The sequence below is a fragment of the Pithys albifrons genome, chromosome 5, assembly GCF_047495875.1.
Source record: "Pithys albifrons albifrons isolate INPA30051 chromosome 5, PitAlb_v1, whole genome shotgun sequence".
In the NCBI taxonomy this organism is placed as follows: domain Eukaryota; kingdom Metazoa; phylum Chordata; class Aves; order Passeriformes; family Thamnophilidae; genus Pithys; species Pithys albifrons.
In genome coordinates this window covers 2,482,843-2,506,305 of record NC_092462.1, presented here as the reverse complement: position 1 = coordinate 2,506,305, position 23,463 = coordinate 2,482,843, and the positions used below count along the sequence as shown (strand labels likewise).

Below are 23,463 nucleotides of genomic sequence, written 5' to 3'. Positions count from 1 at the left end.
ATGACATTCCTCCTACCTTCTCCTGTTCATCACTAGCAAGTGCCTTCTCTGGGGCCTGGCATCTGTCCCGTGCTGTTAATGGAGAGCTCTCCTGGAATGCAATTAACTCTTCCCCTCCTGAGACACTTTTGGATCCATCAAATGAAGGAACAAACCACATGGGTACAATGTACACCATTAACTTATCATGGACAAAGGGGATTGGATTCAAACTGAAAAAGGGCAGAGTTAGATTAGATATTAGGAAGAAATCGTTCCCTGGGAGGGTGGGCAGGCCCTGGCACAGGTTGGGCAGAGAAGCTGTGGCTGCCCCATCCCTGGGAGTGTCCAAGGCCAGGTTGGACAGGGCTTGGAGCAATCTGGGATAGTGGGAGGTGTCCCTGCAGGGAGGGACAATAGAACGGGATGGGCTTTAAGGTCCCTCCCCACCCAAACCACTCCAGGATTCTGTGCCTCCACTGTCAGCGTGGTGCTGTAATTCAAAGCCAGAGAGCCTGAAGAATGATGGGCCACCTTGCTAAACCTTACAGTGCCTTCATTCCAGGTGTGTTTGCAGCCTGCTGGTACCTCAATGGCACTGACCGAGCCCGGGCTTGATGAATGGGGGAGAAACCCTTTTCCTCTCTTAATAACAGAGACTTTGACTGAAATCCTTTTCTCCAGAGCGTCATTACTGGCGATGCTTTCCCATCCCCACCGTGGGAACTCTGTAATATTTTTTTCCCTTTTAAAACACAGGCTACGGTGATCCCATCCCTGCTCCCAGGGGCATGGGATGATCTGGGATAGGGGCGGGGTTCTGCCCGGCTGGGCCGGCCCCGGGGCGGGCTGATGTGATGCTGATGGTGCTGATGGTGCTGCCGGAGCCGGGGGCGGTGCCGTCGCTCGGGCCGAGCCCCGCCCGCCCCTGCGCAGCCACCATGAGGCTGTGCCGGCGCTTTGTTCCCGGGGGTCCGCGGCCGCCCATCCCGATGCCAGGAGCGGCCTGATCCCGCTGGAAGGGAGGAGGAGGCGGCGCTGTTCCCACCAGGATGCCATGGGGAACTGCTGGGCGCAGTGGTGCTGCGGGCTGTTCTTCCGGAGGGATGCGGGCCGGCTCCAGCGCGGCGGAGGGTGAGCGAGCGGCAGCCGCGGCTGTCCCTTCCTTCCTTTCCCCTCCCCGGGGCGGGGAGGTGCCGGCTCCGCCTTCCCGGGGGCACCGAGGGGTGGCAGGGGGTCACAGGGCTGCGGGGGCCGTGCGGGGTCTGGGTGCGCCCCTTCCAGCGGCATCCCGGGGGGATGGAGGCGGATGGAGCCGCCGGGAGCGCGCCGGGCTCCGTGCGGTTTGTGCGGTCGGGGCTAATGCACTTCCAGGGTAAGCGGCTCCTCCTCACCCGTTCCAGCGGTGTTGTTTTTCCGGCAGGAGATGCTTAGGAAGGTTTTTCAGGTCAGTTGGCAAAAACTGGGCAGGCGGCCGTGTTTGTGCGGAAAAAAGCCCGGTTTTTTGCAATGTGAGCTCGGCTTCTCCGTGAGTCAGAGGCTGAGACGCTTTTGGGGTGAATTGGGAGCAGAATGGCTCAGATGAACTCATACCTCTTGCAGAATGGTTCTGATGAACTCACATCTCTTGCAGAATGGTTCTGATGAACTCACATCTCTCGCAGAATGGTTCTGATGAACTCATACCTCTTGCAGAATGGTTCTGATGAACTCACATCTCTCGCAGAATGGTTCGAGTGAACTCATTCCTGCTCAGATCTCTTGTAAATGTGTAACCCCAGTTTCATTCTGCAACAACCGGTTCGTGGAAGAGCCAACAGGGGAAGAAAATGCCACCTGTAAAAAAAACTTGAGGTGTTTTTTTCCATATGCTGAGTCGTCTTTGATGCTTATATCACTAATTTTTGATGTATTAGGATAGAATTAGTTCTGGACAGACACACTGAGCATTTTACATGTTGCAAACTCGTGGCCTCTTATTTCACATCAGCTCTGGCAGGCAAGTCTCCCCTTCTCCTAAAAGGGCTTCAAGACAAGCTGCTTCCCAGATAACTGGGTGAAAAACCAGGGCAGTGTGTGTAGAGGATACCTGCTTGTATTTTTAGGACTCTGGCAGAGGGTAGGAGAGCATCTGAAATGCCTTGACAGCAGGCAGCAGTCTCTTGTGCTCTGAAAAAAAACAGAGAATAGTTGAAAGGTTCTTCCTCCACCTGTGTTTTTTGCTCAGTCTCCACTCATAGGCCAATACCTCAAGTTTGCAAATTAGATTGCTACCAAATTATGCACATTTTGCTACTTCTGAAACAGCATAATGTTATCAACTTAAAGATTATTTCATTCACTTATCAATTTAAAGATTATTTCATCACTTAGCAACTTAAAGATTATTTCAATCACTCAGAGCCCTCCCCCCACACACTTCATTATTTTTAGATGCTCCAAGATTTGACTGCAAGAAATAAACTCTCAATTAAATAATTAAGTACAGAGATTTTAACAAGTGTTTTGATAACCTGCAAGATCATAAATTGCCTTGCTTGGAACTGTGCTTAAAATATATATATATATGTACAGAGTGCTGAAAAGTTGGTCTGTAATACTTTGAAGGTTGAAACTTGTGTGTTGGTGAAGTTGGAAATAATTCACCTCATGCCTGGTGCTGTAAACTGGAATTATACTGGTGTTAACAGCACAGATAGTCCTGAAACAATTTCCTGGGGCTTAGATTCTTAATGGTGTTGGCTCCTGCACACCAAAAACCACACAAGGCCAGCAGGGAAATTGCTCTAAGTGTTCATGCCACGTGTCCCGATTGCACCTGCCATGTAGTGCAGGAATTCAAGTGGCCTTTCCCCCCTGGTTTCACAGCAGGGAATCCACTGCAAACGGTTCCTTGGTGGCAGGAAAGGTTGTGCAAGGAGGAACAAGTGGGTTGTGCAACAAGTTGCCAGGGGAGACATTCCCTAAACAGACTTCCAAAGAAAAATGAGTTGGAGCTGCAATGGGGTGTGATTAAAATAATTCAGGCTTTGGCTGATGTGTGGCTTTTATTATTGTGGAAGTCGGTGTTGGTTGCAAGTGCTGAACGATCTTTTGTGCAAGTGGAGAAACCCCTGAGGCCCTGGGTTTGTTCCTGGGGCCAGTCAGCACCTGCAGCTGGAAACCCGAAACTGGAAACAGTTCGATGAAATGGATGTTGGACTGAGGCGTGTTTACATTTGAGTGTAAATCTTGGATGGTGGCCAGACCTCTTTGGCTGCTGAAAATGTACTCAGGTAACTTCATGCTGGGTTGGGTTTTGTAGAGGACAATGTTTACTGTCCTCTGTAAAAGAATTAAAATAAACCAGGGAGAATTCTGATTAAAGAGGAGGAGATGATTCCCTGTACAAAATTAGACCATGATTATTTTTCTTTTTTTTTTTGTGGTTGAAAAGTTTTGTCTTAACCTCTTCATAGACATTTTTCTGAGGTTCAACCTTGTGTCTGTGCCACGGGATCAAAATAAAACGTGCTGTTGAACACTGATGTTGTACAAGGTGCCAGGAAAGAGTTAAGTACCATGATGAGCAACAATGTTTTCATACATTGCCTGGAATCGTGGTGTTTGAGAGAGAATTGTATTGAAGAGATTGCAGAACACGCTGATAGTCTGTAAATGTCAAGTCCAGCATCCTGATAAGTGATTTCATCTCTTGAGGGTTTTGTGATTTCATCTCTTGAGGGTTTTATTTTTTTTCTCCATTTGTACAGAAAATGTTCACATGCTTTTGCCTCTTCCCACTGTGGCAGCGAGGCAGAGCTCAGGTCAACAACTCGGTGTGTTGAATACATGAAGGTTTTATGGTTATTTTATACTTACTTAACATATTTTAAAAGCTATTTTAAATTCTTGGGCTCGTTTTCCTTCTGCTGTGTTTTGAAGACTCTTCTGTAGTGTAACTGTGGGCTTATTTTTCCAGATCCAAGTATTTTAGAACATGTTCAACAGGAGAACACTTCACTATAGAGGTGAGTGCTTACATTTATAGGGATTTAAGCACAAGTGGGAAAAGCTGAATCTCAGCAATGCCTTTAACACTTTTTGCAGCTGATGGACAGTGAAATACTCTGGGTTATTCCAGACCAAATTGATGCTGCAGGGGGTGAATTACAGTCTTCTTACAGCACCTCAGAACATTAATACATCATCTCACTGGAATATGTGATTTGGGAGGAAGAGAAGAACCTGTTGTGATCTGATACTCATCACCAGAGCATTCCACAGTCTGCCTGTTGCATCTGTCATCTCTTCTGTGCTGGGAGTGATTTGTCTGCTTGTCTAAGTGCAGAATATTTAGTTCTTGGTGGCAGGATCATGACTCAGATTGTACAGGAAGAATCTGACGAGGTTCCCTTGGAGTTTGTTCACTCCAGGGGTCCTTCCTCAGCCTCCAAATCTCACTCCTTTAAGCCAAGGGTAGTGGAAGGTTAATTTGCACAAGCTGAAATTCTTGGAATAACCTGGTTTACTTTCTCTGAGTGTTTCTTATGGTCTGGAAGTCCTAGACCACTGAGATTGCCCCTGGTAATGAAATTAATTACTGTAATGAGTGCTTTGGCTTTCAAGAATGGGCACAGATACACATGGTGGAGGAATTCTGGTTTGGTGCACAACTTCCAGTTAGGAGAAGGTTTTCCTTCCACAGAAATGTGATAGGGAAAAGAGGGTTTTATTCTCCTCCCAAATTTTTAGGTCAATAAGGAGTCCTGCTGTAAGTACTGACCTCTGTATCATGGACTGACTAAATTTAGGGTGACTGTACTGAAAATAGTACAGATAATTTTTATTATCTTTTTTTTTATGTGATAGTTGAGCTTCTGCTGGACAAGTTTGTGCAGCTTAGAATGCTTTGGGTTTTAACTTGGACTCTTCTCCTTTTAGGAGAATGTAATATTTGAGCAAAGAAACATTGGTAAGAAGGCAGGTCCTCCTCTAAAAGTAATAATTCCTCTAAAAGTAGAGACTTTCATAAATGCTGTTACAGTCTCATTCGCCATCAGTGTTTTTAAAAGACAAATGAAATATATATTAAATCTATGCCTTTAGTGACTTATATATTAAATTGCAAATATTATTTACTTCTTTTTCTATACAGTTTGAGAACCTGGTGGAGAGTGATGAGGTGGGTACCTGGGGCATCGTGTGAACCTGCTCCTACAACCCTGAAAACTGGTCCCAAGATCTGTATTTTCCTCCCACTTTAGCTGTGTTGTTGACTTACCTCACAGGGGGGGTTCTACTTTAAGTTTTCCTTGCTCTAGGAATGAGTATTTAACAGTTTGGATGGAGATCTAAGAGGTTGGTTTTGGGGAGTATGGGAAGTAAACTGTTTCAGGAAGGGAGGGGGGGAAAAGTGTGTTTTGGAAGATTTACACGAGGAGCAAATTCTGCTTTAACTTGTGCAAAACTCAGCAAGTTCTGACAACACAAATGGGCCTGGGTTGGTTTGCTAAGAAAATGTGTGGGAATGCTCTGTCTTCCCAATTACAGGTTGCACAGGACATCAGAAAAATAGAAATTGGCCTTAAAACTTCAGTCTTAAATTAAGCACAGCTTGTTAATGGGCAGGACACACATCACGTTTTTCAGTGTATTTAAAAAGATGAGGACTAATAGTTTAGTTCCTGAAATACACCACTAGAATATTTATTTTCAGTTGGATGTGCTTGTTTTCCTTAGTCAGCCACTTCAGCTGATTGCATAACAAAATTTATTTTTGTTTTAATTTCAAATTAAAACAGTGTATTTCCCCCCCCTAATTTTAAAAGTAATATATGGGAGAAACTGTGATTTCATGTTGGTTTTTCTTTTAATGGATTGATTGCTGGAATTCTCAAAGAAATCACTTTTGTTTATTATTATTTCAACAGGGAGAAAGCCCAGGAAGCAGTCACAGGTAAGACTGGGAGATTCAGGGCCTCTCCTTCCCTCTGTGATAAGCAAAATGAAGTGAGGGACAAACAAGGGATGTGGATGTGTCTATCTGGACTTCAGCAAGGCCTTTGACACTGTCTCCCATAATACACTCCTGGAAAAGCTGGTAGCCCATGGCCTGGACAGGTGTACCCTCTGCTGGGTCAGGAGCTGGCTGGAGGGTCAGGCCCAGAGGGTGCTGGTGAATGGAGCTGCATCCAGCTGGTCACCAGTGGTGTTCCCCAGGGGTCTGTGTTGGGTCCAGTCCTGTTTAACATCTTTAGTGATGATTTAGATGAGGGGATTGAGTCTATCATCAGTAAATTTGCTGATGACACCAAGTTGGGAGGGAGTGTCGACCTGCTGGAAGGCAGGAGGGCTCTGCAGAGGGATCTGGATAGACTGGAGAGATGGGCTGATTCCAGTGGGATGGAGTTCAACAAGGCCAAGTGCAGGTCCTGCCCTTTGGCCACCCCAAGCCCTGCAGCGCTCCAGGCTGGGCACAGAGTGGCTGGAGAGCAGCCAGGCAGAGGGACCTGGGGGGACTGAGGGACAGGAAGCTCAACAGGAGCCAACAGTGTGCCCAGGTGGCCAAGAAGGCCAATGGGATCCTGGCCTGGATCCAAACTAGCGTGGCCAGCAGGCCCAGGGCAGTGACCCTTCCCCTGGACTCTGCACTGGGGAGGCCACACCTTGAGTGTTGTGTTCAGTTCTGGGCCCCTCAGTTGAGGAAAGAGATTGAGGGGCTGGAGCGGGGCCAGAGAAGAGCAACGAGGCTGGAGAAGGGACTGGAGCACAAGTGCTGTGGGGAGAGGCTGAGGGAGCTGGGGGTGTTCAGCCTGGAGAAGAGGAGGCTCAGAGGTGACCTCAGCACTGTCTGGAACTGCCTGAAGGGAAGTTCTGGCCAGGTGGGGGTTGGTCTCTTCTCCCAGGCACTCAGCAATAGGACAAGGGGGCACGATGGGCTCAAGCTCTGCCAGGGGAAATTGAAGTTGGAGATCACAAAAAAATTCTTTGCAGAGAGAGTGCTCAGGGATTGGAATGGGCTGCCCAGAGAGGGGGTGGATTCCCCATCCCTGGAGGTTTTTAAGGTGAGCTTGGCTGTGGCACTGAGTGCCATGATCTGGTAAAGGGACTGGAGTTGGACCCAGGGTTGGACTTGATGATCTCAGAGGTCTTTTCCAACCCAATCCATTCTATGATTCTATGATTCTAAAACAAGCAAAAAAGTGAGATTTAGGCTGCAATGATAATAATCATTCTGTTCCAGTGGGTCTGTCAGCAAGCCATGTGTTGACAATATGTTTTCTATAAAGATATAAATAATATATATAGTACTAATGAGGAGACAGCATTACCCTGAGTGAAGTGGAACTTTGGAACTCTGCTCTCAGGGGGAGCAGCTTGTGGGATCTGCACTAAAGGAAAGACCACATGGGTGTGTTCAAGTGCAAATGAGGGTTGTCAGGCATGAATAATAGATGGCTGGAGCCTTTCTGTGTTTCTCCCCTGCTTTTAGACCTCTGACTGAGGAAGAAATTGCTGACTTGAAGGAGAGACACTACGACTCCATTGCTGAAAAGCAGAGAGTTGTTGACCTGAAGCTTCAGACAGAGGTAAGTGGTTACAATGACCAGTCCAGTATGGGTGGGTTTTCTTTTTGAAAAGTTAAAATCAACCCTGAGCAACAGGAGAGTCCATAAAACAATTGGATTATTTTGTTAATCAGTGGGTATTTTTTAGTGTCCAAGAAACACAGATTACTTCTTAGCTGAAAAATGGAATTAATAGGCTGGGTCTCTGCTTAGGGTCTGTTAAATTTGAGGAATAGTCTTGATTTTTTATTTCTTTTATGAGGAATATTCTTGATTCAGCTTTTCTTGTGCACAGTTTTTCCCACAACTTTTCTTAAGGAAATAAACCCACATAATTTATTGCTTTGTTTTAGTGTTGCAGCACTTAATTCAATACAATGTGGAATACAGTGTAGAACTGGAATGATTGTGGAAGTGAAAAGATTTAAATCTTTGTGCAGTTCATATTAAGTTCAGTAATAATGATGTTTGTTAAATAGCTGCCTAAATTTCTCGGGGTATTTGGTGGGGGGAAAGCTGTCACATTAACTTAATGTTTTAGCTGGAGTCAATTTTATTTTATTTTTATTTTCTAGCTGCTTTTCTTTTCTTTTCTTGCACTTATGGCTTTGCTGATAGGAAGATAGACAGGTTCTGCTTTTGTTAACCATTACTGTTTTGTTCATACACAGTTAGCCTTACAAGAGGAGAAGTTAAGACTAGAAGAGGAGGCTTTATATGCTGCACAACGTGAAGCAGCCAGGGCAGCAAAGCAGAAAAAGCTCTTGGAGGTGAGGGGAAAAAGACCCCAATACATATCAGAGCCTCTGTTCTCTTCCCCTGTGTGCAGAACTTCCCTGATTCCCTTCCCATCTGAGGGCTTTGGCTTGTGAAGTGGAGAAGGAAATACAAGATTCAAAAGTGCAGCTGGTTGGAGCAGCTGAAAATCACCATAATTGTTTGAAACAGCTTCTGTCGCCAAGTATAGAGTGGAACGAGCTGTAATTTTAATCTATAATTAGCTGAACACACTCCTTACATAACATGGAGAAGTTGCTGATCTTAAATGTAAAATGATCTGTGATGGTTAAAAACCCCCTGAAATTAAGCCCATGTTATGGTGTCAATGAGACTTGTAAAATGTGCTTTATGTATTTGTGCACTTAATTGTTCCTTATCTCTCTGGTTTGAGTGGACTCTGCTGTAGAATTTTAATATAATATTTATGTCACCAAGTCACATTTCACATTTCTCTTTCTCTCCTCTTGCCTTTTGGTGTGGGAGGGTTAATTCTTTCTGACCTTTTTGCCTGCCTTTTTTTTTTTTTTAGTGACACTTCTGGGCTATATAAAGCCAGCAAAAGTAGATTAATTTTTTTTAATAGTATTAACTGGTTTTTGTAGAAGTTCTGTGCAAGAAATGCTACTTTTCTTGACTTTCAGTGTTTTTAATATTCACTTCCCTTAGTCAGGACATAAGATAGAGTGGATTATAGAGACTGTCATTTCCTTTTTATGTAAAATTAGTACCACTTATCTCCTGTACAAACCAACCCCTCAAACCCCCTAAGGATTATTTGGATTTCTAAGGAAGCATTTTTGATATGCACCATAAACCAGAGCCTATTTTTGAGTGCATCACTCAGCTCATCTTGTGGGCAAAGTGGCTTTTTCCTTGGAAGTTTGGCCTCCTTTAAAACTCATCTGTCCTGCTGATGTTGCCCTACTAAAAGTCAGGGTTTGTAAGAGCAGAGAATTTTAATATATGTGTGTCCTGGAGCTGACAGTGCTGGATATTGGTGTGTGACCTGGCAAAATGGGGAGATAATTTAACTTGGATATTATGTGGGTATCTGAATCTTAAATAAAAGTTGTTGCATCTGTCAGTAATTGATTTTGACAACTTGCTGACTATGTTGGTGCCAAATTTCTGTCTTTTTCTCCATGAGGACTGAAGTCTTCTCATCTAAAACCCACCATAATGTGATATTTCTACTTCTGCACTTCTCAGTTCCTCACTGGTTTCAACCCACTATTATTATTATTATTATTATTATTATTATTATTATTATTATTATTATTATTATTATTATTATTATTATTATTATATCCAAGATGGAAAGTAGGACAAAAACCCAAAGCCATCATCATCTTTGGACTGCAAAATTCTATTTCCAGTGCAATTATCTCAACACACCATTTACCCAGCAAAGAGCAACTCTTAGATGAAGTTGACATGAAAAATTCTGGTTTCTTTAGCCCTGCTTTTCTTCAGCAGAGACAGATCCATTAAGGCTGAGAATGGATTTTTCACTAAGTGGATACATCAGACCTGTCTCTAAAACCAGTTTTATCTTAGTCTTTGTCATAACCAGTGAACAGTTACTGTTTCTAAGTCTTTTACCTTTATTCTGAGAGTTCATGTGCCTGGTTTTTATGCTCCCATTTTTTCAAGGCAGGAAAAAGAAACTTGAGACAACATAAGTTTTTTAAATCCCAAAACTTAAGGACAACCCTATTTCCATGTCTGCTGTTCCTGTAATAACAAAAGAAATGCATTGATGGCTTGTCTTGCATTTTTTCTTCTGCTGTTGCCCAGTGATGCCATGAAAGCTGTAAGAGTGTAGAGTCATTAATCCTTTTAAAGCTGTTATTATAAAGCACTCAGTGCTGAGGAATGGGATAAAAGGATTTGTAGGGAATATTTCTTTTTAGGGTGACTGTTCCTGTGCATGGAGCAAAACAAATCAAACACCACCCAGGTGTCAGCTGTGAGTTGAAAATACCTGAGGGCTTAAGAAGACAGTAATAAAAAAATAATAAAAATAGGCAGGTGCAGTCATGGCTGAAGTGGTTCTAAAAACTGGATTTTGGGGGGGATGAATTTGAAATAGGTTTATTGAGAGCTGTGTTTGAGTATGTAACTCTTGAGGGTTTGCATTCAGCTTTTTCAACAATGTACTTCTCTTGATAGCAACGTAGGCAGCAAAGGATAACTCAGAGAGCAGCACATGCTGTAAACAATGGAGACTTTCAGAGGTAAGAGATGATGTTTTATTCCTGACAACTGTTTGTACTCCTGTTCCTCATCTGCAAAGTTAAGGGGGTGGTTTGCACTCCTTGTGGTTTGCACTGGAGTTATTATAAACTGAACCTACTCCCAGCCACTGATAAATACACACACACCAAATCCAGGATTTTAAATTTAAAAGGTGTATATAAAATCTCAGTTAACAGAAAAATATTATTCAGGACCCTTCTTGAAATACCCATTAAAAATGCACTAATTGAATGGGTTATATAGTCTGCCTGATTCTTTGTTAATATTTTTAATTTAATTTTCTTCACTGCCACCTTCGGTGTTGGGGAGGGAAAAGACCAAACAACAACAAAAAAACCCAAATAAATACAGTGTAGAATGGTCTTTAAGTTTAGAAAAAACTATTAAAATACACCTATTTTTGCATGGAAGAGAAGGGGGAAGAAAGGGGTTTTCAGTTAGTTAGAAAAGGAGCTGTGAAAACTGAGGTTTAATGTGAGTAGGAACAAGCCAGATTTTAGAAACAAAGGCCTGCAGGAGCAGGATGTGAATTCATCAGCAAAAAAAGAAATAGAAAATCAAGAAGATTTTATCTAAAGGGATGAAGAGAGGGGAAGAGCTTTTGAGACAAAAGTTAATTCATTTTTAACTGAAAATATTACTAAAAATTGAGCAGAAGCACAGGCTGGGGGAGGATGTGATGAACAGGAACAGAAGGGGATTTTCTAGATCATTTTATAAAGAATTTAGTTTGAGGTCTTTGTAGCACAGAGCTGGGGGGCATTAACATTTTTTAGGTCACCCTCAGAGGTTTAGAAAGCTGAAAAATTGTGCCTTGCTCTTGCAGTGCTGTGGCAGAGGAAGATCTGGATCCTTTCTTAAGGAATGCAAAATTCCAGTATGAAGCTTTTCGAAGCAGTAGTAAGTCCCTTTCCTTAGGCCTGTCTTTAAGTGTTGAGGGGCACAGAGTTTATTTTTCTAAATAAACATTATTTATATTTTTATCTCTACACAGATGTATAAAATAATTTTTTAATATCTGTATTAAAAAATCTGAAAGTTCTTTTTATGTGATGGATAGAAGATAGTGGTGAATTTTTCCTGTAAAACCTGACTCTGTATTAAAGATGCAGATGTGTGTTTAGAGCCTCTTGTTATCATCTCTTAGCAAAATAATCAGAATATTTATAACCTCTTGTTATCATCTCTTAGCAAAATAATCAGAATCATATTTACAACCTCTTGTTATCATCTCTTAGCAGAATAATTAGAATCATAGTAATGGTTATTTTTTTCTTAACAAAGCACAGGAGGGAATTTGGCTGCCTGTATTCAGAAATTCCAGTTTAAAGGAAAACAATTCTATGAATTTTATCCATAAGTCTTGATGACAGCACATGATAATCAGTAAGAAATTGGAGGATTGATGGCAGTTCTTGAGGAAATACTGCCAGTAGTTTGTTTGCTTGGAGGGTTGATTTTTTGTTTGTTTGGGGTTTTTTTAACAAGTCCAGCTTAATAAATTCCTTTATAGTTCTAACTAGATAATATCTTAGTGATATTGACTGTTAATAAACTTATTCAATCCCTTTATAGTTCTAATTAATATCTTAGTGATGTTGACTATTAAAAACTACTGATAATGCTTTGAAATGATAAAGTGCCTTTTCCAATATCCCTGAGGTTTAAAGTGCCTCAAAAAAAGGCACAATAAAAGCTTAATTGAAAATTCTACTTTTGCCTGTTCAGCCTCAAGTTCAAGTATGATTATGGATTAAAAAGGCATTTTATTTTTCATGCAGGGCTTTCATCTGATGCCACAGTGCTGACACCCAACACAGAGAGCAGCTGTGACTTAATGACCAAAACCAAATCAGTGAGTGGGAACGACGACAGCACCTCGTTGGATTTAGAGTGGGAAGATGAAGAAGGTATTTATTCTGCATTCCAGTTGCTCTCTGAACTCACAAATGTTGGCAGTTTGAACTGTGGTGTTTGGAAATAAGTCATTTTCCAGGTGATTTAAACATTAATTCTGATGGAATTTCTGGCAAGTCTGTAAGGATTAAACTGTAAATGAATTAATTTATTTGGATCCTGCAGTCAGTGCCTCCCTCCCTGCATTTTGTGGAACTGACTTGTAAACTCCCAACAAAACAAAGGGCAGGGAAGTGCTGCCCTCCTCTGAGCCAGGCCCAGAAGGAACAGCTTGTTCTTCCTTTTAATATGTGGACATTGGTCAGGAGTCTGAACTATTTTGGGAAAAACCCCAATTACTATAACTTTTAGTGGGAACTTAGATCTGTATTCCAATGAACATCCCCCTCCTTGCTGCTGCTGTGTGATACAGATATTTTCTTTCATTTAGTAAATAGTTTTATTTACTAAATCTGCAAAAGCTCTTGTCCTGTTTCAAAGTTTATCCAAAATTTTGAGACCTTGACTCCTGAAAAGCTCACCAAAAATCAAGATTTCTTTCAGCCAATGCAGAGCTGATTTTATTTTTGCTTTAATGCCCTGGTTTTGACAGTTTGCAGGTTAAATGTTTAGCACTGTGTATTATATTATTATTTAGCTGTTTGGAAACACGTGTGGAACATTAACATAAAATCTGTAATTTGACTCTGATAAAGGGAAAAATTCATCCCTTGGATATTTTTTTCCTGTGCTCCCCTACCCCAAGTTGTGTGTTTCAGTTGCAATATGCACCTTTTTAATTATAATTAATTAGTTCCTCTGGATTTAAAAGGGGAGTTTATTTAGGAATGTACAAGGAGTCCAGTGAATAAGGGGAGGATTTATGGTGCCTTTTTCCCTTTCCAGTGGTTTGGGAGGGTTTTGGTACACCATGAGAAAGTCTATAATTACTGGCAAAATTAATAGAACCTTGGGCAGTTTTAATAGAACCTTGGGCAGTTTTCAGAGCAATCTTTTGCCTTATTTTATGTGAAACTAAATACACCCTTCCAGACAAACTGAAGACCTTTCCTAGACCTAGAACCAGAAGCACAAATCATAGAATCAACTGGGTTGATTCCAGACCTCCGAGATCATCCAGTCCAACCCTTGGTCCAACTCCAGTCCCTTTACCAGATCATGGCACTCAGTGCCACGGCCAAACTCAGCTGAAAAACCTCCAGGGATGGGGAATCCACCCCCTCTCTGGGCAGCCCATTCCAATCCCTGAGCACTCTCTCTGCAAAGAATTTTTTTCTGATCTCCAACTTCAATTTCCCCTGGCAGAGCTTGAGCCCATCGTGCCCCCTTGTCCTATTGCTGAGTGCCTGGGAGAAGAGACCAACCCCCACCTGGCCACGACTTCCCTTCAGGCAGTTCCAGACAGTGCTGAGGTCACCTCTGAGCCTCCTCTTCTCCAGGCTGAACACCCCCAGCTCCCTCAGCCTCTCCCCACAGCACTTGTGCTCCAGTCCCTTCTCCAGCCTCGTTGCTCTTCTCTGGCCCCGCTCCAGCCCCAAAGATGCTTCCCTCAAAATGACATATTTTCACGAGCATCTCTTAAATCCCAGGCATGACCAGGATGATCCCGATGCGGGAACGCTCCAAAACAGAGGAGGACATCCTGAAGGCAGCCCTGAAGTTCAACAGCAGGAGGACAGGGAGCCACCCAGCGTCGGCCTCCGACGATTCCAACGGCCTGGAGTGGGAGAACGACTTTGTCAGCGCCGAGATGGACGACAACGGCAACTCGGAGTACGCGGGGTTCGTGAATCCCGTGCTGGAATTGTGCGCTCCAGAGGGCAGGCTCTCGGATTCCGACCCCCAGGACAGATAGTGACGCTGCTGCCTCTGGCCAAAGGGAATGTACAAAACCAACCTTTGCTCTTTTGGAACTGCTTCCCCTTTTTTTATAAATGGATGGGCAAGGAACGGGAATGACTTGCTGTCTGAATGAGTTCAGAATTAAGTGCAATTTTATCATCTACCTTCTCAACTTTTGTGGAAACTTGTGTATATTTCTGGATATCTGGATTTAATATGAAATTATCTGCACTAATTGAAGCTTCATGGCTTGACATATCTCTATTTTAACTTGCCTTTTTTTTCTCAGTGTTTGTACTGATTTTGTTTTTAAAATTCATCATTGGCCTAATATTTATGTCAGAAAGTCTTATATAATTTATGTAATACTTGAATATAGAAAAATAATTTAAAAAAAATTTATTTCCAGTCTGTGCTTTTTGACTTGCTCTTCAGCTGTTTAGAGGGTGCAGTAAGAGCAGCAAAACAAATCTGACACGTGGCAATTTGCAGATTTTTCCCTGGCAGGTTTAAAGTCTTCCTAGCCTTGAGTTGTCCTTTATTTTATTTTTATTTTATTTTTTTTTTAATTCCTTTATGCTAAGCATGGTTAACCTCAAATGAACACAGTATAAATCAGGTTAGGTAAGATTATGTCTTGTATAATATGCCAGACTTAGTAAAAGTGTGTGCTAGATAGAAAAACAAAAATAAAATTAAAATATAAATTCTTTATGTGTCAGTAAAATGGAAATTTTAACCAGTATCTAGTAGAGAACTGGGAGGACCAAAGTCTTGACTTCCCTGCCCCTCCCCTACAGACCAACATCTGTAGGTGCAGGGCCCTTAAAATTCTTTAGTTGTGGAAAATTTATAATTCAGCTGGACTGGAACAATTATAGAGATCAACGTTCTGTGATTGAGATCAATGTTCTGTGAGCAAAGTGGGGGAGGGATGATTGCTCTGCTGCTGGGGGTGGGAAGAACAAGGACCTAAAGACTGCATTTCTATTAAAAAGAAAAAGGTTCATGTTTTAGGAGTGTGTTTAAGTGCTCTGCCTTTCCTGTGCCTCTAAACTGGATGGTCAGTCCTGTCAGTACAGGCTGAAATTCAAGGACCTGTTCAGTGATGGCACATCTGGTGTCACGTGCTGTGTGGTCTCCCCTGATACTTCATGTAAATTACACTTTTTTTTTAAAAAAAAAGATGACCTGCAAAACACTTGTAGATCTCAAGCTTTCCCCAAAGTTTCCAGTTTCAAAGTAAAGCCATTCTACTGTACTGTTGTTTTGTGTTGCTGTTTTGGTTTTCCTTGGGTAAAAAAAAAGGGCAACGGGGTGTAACTTCACCATGATGGAATAAAAGGAACATGCTGTGAGAAGGAATAAAACTTCATTATCAGAACTGAATTTGTTGGTAAAAGTTGTGTTGCTGCTTTAAATCATCTGAGACTCTGTAGAATATTTGGGACATGAGTGTGGATAGGGAACAAAATACTGCACACTGGATTGAATATGTACAAATAACATGAAATAACAGATAAATCTGCTGGTAACATCCCATCTCTTGATTTCAGTTGCAGCCATGTCACTGAAAATACTTTATTGCCATTATTTATGTCTGCAATGCCTGTAATAAGCTTTAAAAATTTGTACACATCAACTGTATATTTTGGGTTTGGCATAAGCTACAGCCCTGTGACTTCCCCTGGATGTTTATTTGTATAATATATTCCTGCTGGGAATGAAGGCAACTTCCTCAACATGTAAATAATGAGGTTTTTTTACCTGCTGAAACTCACCTTCCCTGCACTGGTCACTCCTTTTCCTGGCCAGTGACCATGAGGTGAGCTGGTCCTGAGCATGCCTTGAGGAAGTCGATTTGCTGATGGTCCTGCTCTTGGGATGAACAAAAATGTAGGAAGAAGGAAGCTGATTCCAGCTGACTGAAGGCTTTTTCTGTGATGGGCACACAGTAACCATGGTTAGTAACATTGTCAGAGCTCAGTGCACCACACTCAGCAACTGTGGAAATGCTGCTCAGTATTTGTGGGTATTTAAGAAATGGAGAGAGTCTACAAACAGTTCCTGTGAAAATGGTGGAATGATACTGTAAAATGCATATCTGTACAAAATTAAAAGTCATTAAAATTTTCAGTCAGTCTTAATGTTTGGCAGTGTTCTCTCTCTTGCTGGCTTTTGGGCTGCCAAAAAAAATAAGGCACTGTGTGAAGATGAATTGTTAAAATCTTATCTAAAATTACCTGTGCATCAGCTAAGGAAGGTTTAAAAATATAATTATCCACATCCTTAACTCCTGAATCCCACAACATCCCTTCTCAAGACCTGTTGCTTTAGAAAAGAAGCTCTAAACAAGTTGCATTAACAGAGGACCTGAGGAATTCTGGAGCATGGAGCCCTTTTCCTATTGGAAATGAGCAGCTATGCCTTCATACTTCAAAGGTAAAATAACCTTCCTTGTGTAAATTAACTTCTTCTCATCAAATTGACATTCTGATAGGAAAGGATTCATTTTTTAGTGCATATTTTACTATGTGGTTGAATATTACTCCAGGTAAATATAGTAGAAATTATTGTTGCTTGGAAGCCAATAAATTGCTGGGGATTTCTTTCCACCTCCAAGATGTTCTCCTGGTTCCTAAGGAATGTTCTGCTCTGGTTCTAAACTGAGACTCTGTGCTCTCAACTCTGCAGACCAGATTTTTCTTTGCTAAGTGCTGTTTGTAAATACTTCTGTTAATATATTGCCTTGAGAATTTCAGATTGGGGCTGTCACTTCTTGGTTAGGTAACAAAAATGGTAAGCAATTAACATGATCAGTGCTATAGGTTAATGTCCTCTGTGACAGAGCCAGTGAATAGAAACAGAGTAACAACAGTGCTTAGTGATACTGGGAGCAACCTGTTCTTTAAGCCCAGAGAAGTAAAAAACAAGATCTTGCACGTCATCCATAATTTAGGAGCACTAATAGGAACAGAGCTGTTTACTGGGAGTGCAAAGCATTGAATTGGACATCAAGGCCAAAGACTGTAGAAGTTAAAGTATGATCATTGTTCCAAGAGTGGAAAAGATGGAGCGTGGTATTTTTGGCAGGGATGAGATGAAGAGGCAAATCCTACATAAGCCTGTGTTTGAGTTTCATTGCCTGTCCCATGACTTTTTCTTGCTTGTGGTTGGTTGCTTTAATCTCAGCTGTTCCTCCCCTCAGTTATAATTATGGTTTTCTTGGAATGATTAATGCTGAAATGCAGCCTAATATTTAGGCATGGTAAGATGGGTAACTCCTATGTATGATCTGATTCTTTCCAGTGTGTCAAGCAAACTGAAATACTTGGTGGGAAAAAAACCCAAACAAGTAATGAAAAGCTGAGCCCCTGGCAAAGAAAAACTTCCCTGAAACAACCTGAGAAATACCTAAAATACTTTGGGTGGGTGGTGGTAGAGGCAGAAAACTTACTGAATGTATTTCAGTCAGCTCTTATCTTGGTGCAATGGCACTTTTGGAAAGCCCAGAGTAGTGGCAGTGAAAGATTCTTATCTGGACTGTCCTGGAAATAGTTTTACTCACCATATGGATGTAGTTGTAGAAGACAGCAGATCCCTACTGAGCAACCAAATGCTTTTATTAATAAATTTATCTGGATTTTTATATACCATGATCACTGACACTGCTTTGTTTACACCTCAAGCAAAGGTAGTTAACCTGCAAAAAATACAGATTTTATTTAATTTTAAAAAAAACAAGAGGAAAAAACTCTGGCTGCAAAGTTAATAAACACATAAACTTCCAAGGACTTTGCTGACAAAGTGTTTGTAGTTTGCAACCTAGGCTTGCAAATCCTGTTTGGAATTCCATGTCGAAAGCAAAGCACAAAGTATAACAAAAGCAATGAGACATTATGTCCCTCCTCAGCTGGGACCAAAGCCCTGTTGTGCTTGCTCTGTGTTAATAATGCCTGTTCAATATGCCCTCATGGCACGTGGTCACAGTTCTGGACTGGGACCTGCTGCCAGGGAGTTGAGTGGCCCCCCGGTGAAGGCAGGGCCAGGGATCTGTTTCTGTGGAACAAAGTATGTCCTGGAATGCCCATGCTGAAAACACCAAGTAGGAAGACCGATGTGCAACGGTGAGAACCACCAAGAACACTGGACTGAGGTGACAGCCTTCCACGTTGGGAAGTTATGCAGGCTGCAAAATCTGATCCAGGCTCCTTCTCCCTGCTAGCATGGCTCGTTTTCATCCATCTCTGTGGGGCTTTTGTCTTGGGATAGAAAAATGGAGGAAGAAATGCCATTCTCTGGCACAGGCTGCAGCAGAGATGGCAGGGATCTTTCCTGCAGGATTGGTGCCTCAGCCAAGTGTAGGCAAGTCTCAAAATAATCCACAGACTCCCCTTCCTGAACCTCTGCTAAGATCTGGTAGTCCCCAAAACAAATGATGCACTTCCAAGGTAGGTCAATTTTGTTTAAGTACCCCAGTTCTGTTTGGTTCACAGTCAGTTTTGTTCTCTTGCTGAAGTTCTTTAACTCAAAAATGTACTCAGAGCTGTTGAGTTTTCTGTAGAACTGCAGCGAGAACTGGATGCGGGAGACACGAGTATCCATTAAGTTGTAATGGCAGATGTTGGAATCGCGGCCAAACTTGGCCATTTCATCTGCCCTGACCTGTTCTCGCTTCCCGAAATTCAGACAACGAAACATCATCTTCTCCTCTTGGCAAGGGTGGTAAAAGGTCATGTGGAGGCACGTTACTGTTTCTTCTGTCTCGGCTTCTTCAAAGGAGGTCATGATGAAAAGAGTCCTCAGAACAAGAAAGAAGGAAAATCACAGCATGGAATCACTGTGGAAGCAAAGAAATCGGGTTCAGTGTGGCATTAAAAACTTCACGTGCTGTTGTGTAGAGACTGTATAGAATTTATGGCAAATTGGCCAACAGTAAATGTGATGAAAGCACTGGAGCAAAGAAGTGGGAGTTCAGAACTCCGACCGTCGCTGCCAACAAGCTCTTCCTGAGGATCTCACAGGTAGAAAGATGCCATTTATCAGTAAGATTTACTTTATGGACTTAAAATGTCCAAGCACTGTCTGGGCACGTGTGCTCTGCTGTCCTTGTAGTCCTGTTACTGGAAGGTATCCAATTATTTTTACAACCAGGCTGTCTGTAGGCAGTAATATTTCAAATATGTATAAAGCTCTCCTTTGGCTCTTGAGGCAGAACGTGCCTCTTGCATGAAAGAAAACAGTGTTTAGAGTGCTGTGATAGAATGTAAAGTGACTGCAACAGCTGGAGTATCCATGAGATTAAAATGAGGAATTGTCACCAGCTGTAGGTACTTCCCCATTGCCTGTTGGGAAATCCCAGCTAGATAACTAAAAATGCTGCATAACTAAAAATAAATAACTTTTCCTGGGTTTGGTCATGCTTGATTCTGACTTAACTTCTGTTTCAAAGTCTAAGTGACTGCAGTGCATCCTAATAAAATCTGAGACATCTAAGGAAACACTGAGGAGTCCCTAAATGCACAGTGTTGTCCTGCACTGAAACTGAGTCTCAAGAAAGAAAAGTCTTGGTATTTTAAGTAGGAACCAGAGAATGAGTTCCCAGTTACTCACCAGCAAAACATGTGAGCAGCCATTTAATTGGTTTCGTACAGTGCAGATGTTTGTCATGTTTCTCCTGCAGGATTGCAGTAAATTTCCAGTGTGTCCTACACAGATCTTGAGCTGCCTCATCAGCTCCATTCAGTGCTTACAATTTAATCAGGGTTTTTTATGAGTAGGTGAATCACCACTACAATTAAACGTTTTGTGATGATGGAGATGACTTGTGGTTTTTAAGGCTCATTTACACCACTGTACATAAACACCAAGCACAGTGAATGGTGGTGTGTTGGTGCATCATTTTCTGTGTGAAAGCTCAAACCCACTTCCTTCTTACACCTTTAACACAAAACCAGCAGCAGTTCTGACACAGCAGCTCAGCAACCTCAGCTTGCTTACTGAAGTAGGCTACAACAGTGCATATGAGAGAAACAGAAAAATTCCAGCAAAGCTCATGTTAAAATGAACTAGGAAATATCATCTGTGCTTTTGGCAGGAATACAGAGACACCCTGATGGCAGGTTATTCCTTTGCCATCTGTGAGACAAGCTGCAGTGGCACCAGCATCCATCCCTCCTCCTGGTGGATTCCTCAGCTCTGGGATGCTGGAAGCAGCTCTGTCAGCAGGATGGACAGTGTCTGTGTCTAGTTCTGCCCTTTCCTGGTTTGCATCAGTAAGGGGATGTTACATGAGGTCATTTTTGATGAAAGGGGAAAACCACAGAGTGGAGGTTTGGTCTCTTCTCCCAGGCATTCAGCAATAGGACAAGGGGGCACGATGGGCTCAAGCTCTGCCAGGGGAAAGTGAAGTGGGAGAGCAGAAAAAAATTCTTTGCAGAGAGAGTGCTCAGGCATTGGAATGGGCTGCCCAGAGAGGGGGTGGATTCCCCATCCCTGGAGGTTTTTAAAGTGAGCTTGGCCGTGGCACTGAGTGCCATGATCTGGTAAAGGGACTGGAGTTGGACCAAGGGTTGGACTCGATGGTCTCGGAGGTCTTTTCCAACTCAATCGATTCCTTAATTCCATGATTCTTTCACTTAGTTTGCAGATCAGCCCACTGAGTCAGTTTTCTGCCTCAAGACTTCAGGTGAATTTAATACCAACTTAAAAGCACGTTCTGCTTCAGTTTTAATCTTTGTTAATTGGTTTCCGAGATGCAAAACACCACAATATAAAGATACATTTTGAGAAATCCAAAGTGTATACAGGGGTGTATCAGACCAGTGCAAAACACTGGCTTTATTAACGTGTTAATGACTTTTACAAGTGGCTACATTTACTAAGGAAGAACAGCCACCAATTGCTTCAGCAGACCCTGCTATCCATCCTCATGTACCACCTCAGGCATCTCCACCCCACCTGGCCAATCCTGCCCTAAAGGTTTACCAGGGTTGAAGACCATACTTTATGTACCATCATGTAAATGCTGAAGGAGCTTCTACTTACTAGAGCGTGTTGGGCAGGAGAAGGAAACTTATTGACTCCAGACTTCTCCCTGCTCTTGTCTGCACCTTCATTTGAAACAACAAAACCGTGCCCTCACCTCATCCTCTCCTTCGCCGAGGCGTCACTATCCCCATTTCCAGAGGCAGCAGAACGACGCGGAGCACTAAAAACAAAGGCGGCACCTGCCCAGCGCTCGGTGCCGCCTGCCCAGCCCGAGCTCTCCCGACCGAACACGGGAACATGAACAAACCCATGTTTGCCAGGCGATCTATCCCTCCTCCTTCCTTCCCCTCGCTCCACACGGCCCGGGTGTCTCCTCACCTGAGGGGAGCGGGGCTCCGGTTCGGCCGGGGGGGTCCAGCGGTTCTGCCGGGACGATCCAGCGGGGGGATCCAGCGGTTCTGCCGGGGCGATCCAGCGGCTACTCACGCCCGGGAACTCCGCCTGGAGCCGGCGGAGAGAAGTCCTGAGGCGCTGAGGGGAGAACGGGAGAGGCGGGAACGGGACAACAGGAGAGGCGGGAACGGGAGAGGGGAGAGGCGGGAACGGCCGAGGCGGGAAGGGCTGAGGGGAGAGGCGGGAAAGGCTGAGGCGGGCGGTGCTGAGGGCAGGGGAGGGCCGGAAGTTGGGCTTATTTTTCCTCAAAATCCCCCCACAATTTAATTATTTATTGTAGTGAATAAACCCAATTAAATACCTACAGCTCTGCCCAGGGTTTTACGTGGGCATCTGAAAGTGTCTTGCTCTCACAAGCCAGGTCAGGATTCAGATCCAGAGTCCTCAGGCCCTGGTGTGAGGTAAAGTGATTTTAACCCCGAAATGAACACTTTGAAGAATGAAATTCACGAGTAAGAGTCACATCACAAGCATAACTGTTGACCTGGTGGTGCTCTCTTAGGTGATTGTTTGAAAATCTGTGGTTGTTTGCTTTAAATGATTATTTGAAAACATCTGTTTGTTTGCTTTAAGCAACCGCAGTTCAGCCTCATTTGCACCGACTTGGGAAATAACCTAATCTTTCCCTGGACGCTGATCTAATCTGAGCTGAAAACTTTCCCTTTCCTTTTTTTTTTTTCTTCTTTACAAATCCTGAGGCAGCTTTGCCATCTGGTAGGAGGAAAGGAGCAATTCTTTCTCATCAAACATTTTTCTTAATAACCAATATTACTCCCCAGCACAGAACAAGAGGCAGAACGGAGGAAAAACCTGTTTCTTTTCAATTAAGATTCCAAATATTACTGTCCTCCCTTCTCCACACAGCATTTGGTTTGGCAAGGATTGTGCCTTAATAAACATTGAATATTTGCTTTGGCAGGGCTGCTGAAATACCGTGTGGGTTCTTGTAAACTATTTTTCACTTGTGGGTTCTTTTTATATATTCCACAAACAGGTGAATGACTCGTGGGTTGATAAGCTGCTTTACAGTTCTTGTGGAGTAACTTTTATTTGTATGCAGGTTAATTCATCTGTTCCATGTGCTCTTCTCCCATGATGTCCTAAAGGAAAATGAATTAAACTGTGTTTTGCAAGAAGTCACGTTGAAAAGCAGAGAAGGAAAACAGATTATTCCAAGTTTCTCCCACAGCAGAATGCACCAGACAGGGCTGGGCCTGTGTGCTCACAAACAGAAACAAAAAGGCACTTCACTGCCTCCTGGAAAAGCCAGAATTGTGCAATCCTGCTTTTTATTGCATCTGTTGAGGGTTATAATTCCTGTCAGCCCTTTGGTTCCGGGTAACATCCTGATTCTCAGGCCACCAGAGAGTTCTTCTGCTAGGATTCTTTTAATACTTTTACCTCCTGAGGTATGTATTTTATGATTTAAGTATAGCTCTGTGTGATTTCATGCAGGGGAGGGGAGGGCAGGAACTGGATTTACGGCTCCTCTCCAGTTAAAACTCTGCCAACTTCAGGAAAACAACTCCAGGTTTGCCCTTTATGAGAAAAAAAAACAAACACAGGCACTCTGTGCTTCTCGGGTGACCTTCCTGCTCAAATGCTTTAATAGAGTTCATTTCTGTATGACAATGACTTCCTTTGTTAGCTGGAATTTCTTGGGTCAAAAGTGAAACTGCAAATAAACACTTTG

At 42.8% G+C, this 23,463-nt stretch overlaps 3 protein-coding genes across 6 annotated transcripts in view; 2 read left to right on the top strand and 1 right to left on the bottom strand.

Moving 5' to 3' along the window:
• The first annotated feature begins 877 nt into the window (after nt 1-877).
• AP1AR (adaptor related protein complex 1 associated regulatory protein) lies at nt 878-16,488 on the top strand. 2 transcript variants are annotated; one of them, XM_071555431.1, is made up of 10 exons: nt 878-1,113; nt 3,941-3,989; nt 5,117-5,143; nt 5,892-5,917; nt 7,454-7,550; nt 8,201-8,299; nt 10,482-10,546; nt 11,395-11,468; nt 12,350-12,478; nt 14,075-16,488. In XM_071555431.1, exons 1-10 carry the CDS (start codon nt 1,037-1,039, stop codon nt 14,338-14,340), a joined length of 909 nt encoding a protein of 302 aa, XP_071411532.1. In that variant the 5' UTR covers nt 878-1,036; the 3' UTR covers nt 14,341-16,488. The 2 variants fall into 2 exon arrangements, with proteins under 2 accessions (XP_071411532.1, XP_071411533.1); XM_071555432.1 differs by lacking the exon at nt 8,201-8,299.
• Nucleotides 16,489-17,895: 1,407 nt separating this feature from the next.
• On the bottom strand, nt 17,896-21,922 carry TIFA (TRAF interacting protein with forkhead associated domain). Of its 2 annotated transcripts, none has more exons than XM_071555433.1 (2): nt 21,696-21,922; nt 17,896-19,167 (listed from the first exon to the last, which is right to left on the bottom strand). In XM_071555433.1, exon 2 carries the CDS (start codon nt 19,113-19,115, stop codon nt 18,549-18,551), a length of 567 nt encoding a protein of 188 aa, XP_071411534.1. In that variant the 5' UTR covers nt 19,116-19,167; nt 21,696-21,922; the 3' UTR covers nt 17,896-18,548. The 2 variants fall into 2 exon arrangements, with proteins under 2 accessions (XP_071411534.1, XP_071411535.1); XM_071555434.1 differs by lacking the exon at nt 21,696-21,922 and adding an exon at nt 21,472-21,674.
• A 1,184-nt stretch (nt 21,923-23,106) lies between these two features.
• ALPK1 (alpha kinase 1) overlaps nt 23,107-23,463 on the top strand; it is a 35,387-nt gene continuing 35,030 nt past the window's right edge. Inside the window, exon 1 of one of the 2 annotated variants that reach the window (XM_071555427.1) lies at nt 23,107-23,179. The gene's annotated coding sequence lies outside the window, so the exon portion shown is untranslated. The remainder of the gene's footprint in view (nt 23,180-23,463) is intronic. The other variant, XM_071555429.1, reaches the window with a different exon arrangement.

Coding starts and splice junctions, on each gene's coding strand:
- AP1AR (XM_071555431.1), top strand. CDS start 1,037: ATGGGGAACTGCTGGGCGCAGTGGTGCTGCGGGCTGTTCTTCCGGAGG. Junction 5,918..7,453: donor AGCCCAGGAAGCAGTCACAG/GTAAGACTGGGA, acceptor CCCTGCTTTTAG/ACCTCTGACTGAGGAAGAAA. Junction 12,479..14,074: donor AGAGTGGGAAGATGAAGAAG/GTATTTATTCTG, acceptor CTTAAATCCCAG/GCATGACCAGGATGATCCCG.
- TIFA (XM_071555433.1), bottom strand. CDS start 19,115: ATGACCTCCTTTGAAGAAGCCGAGACAGAAGAAACAGTAACGTGCCTC.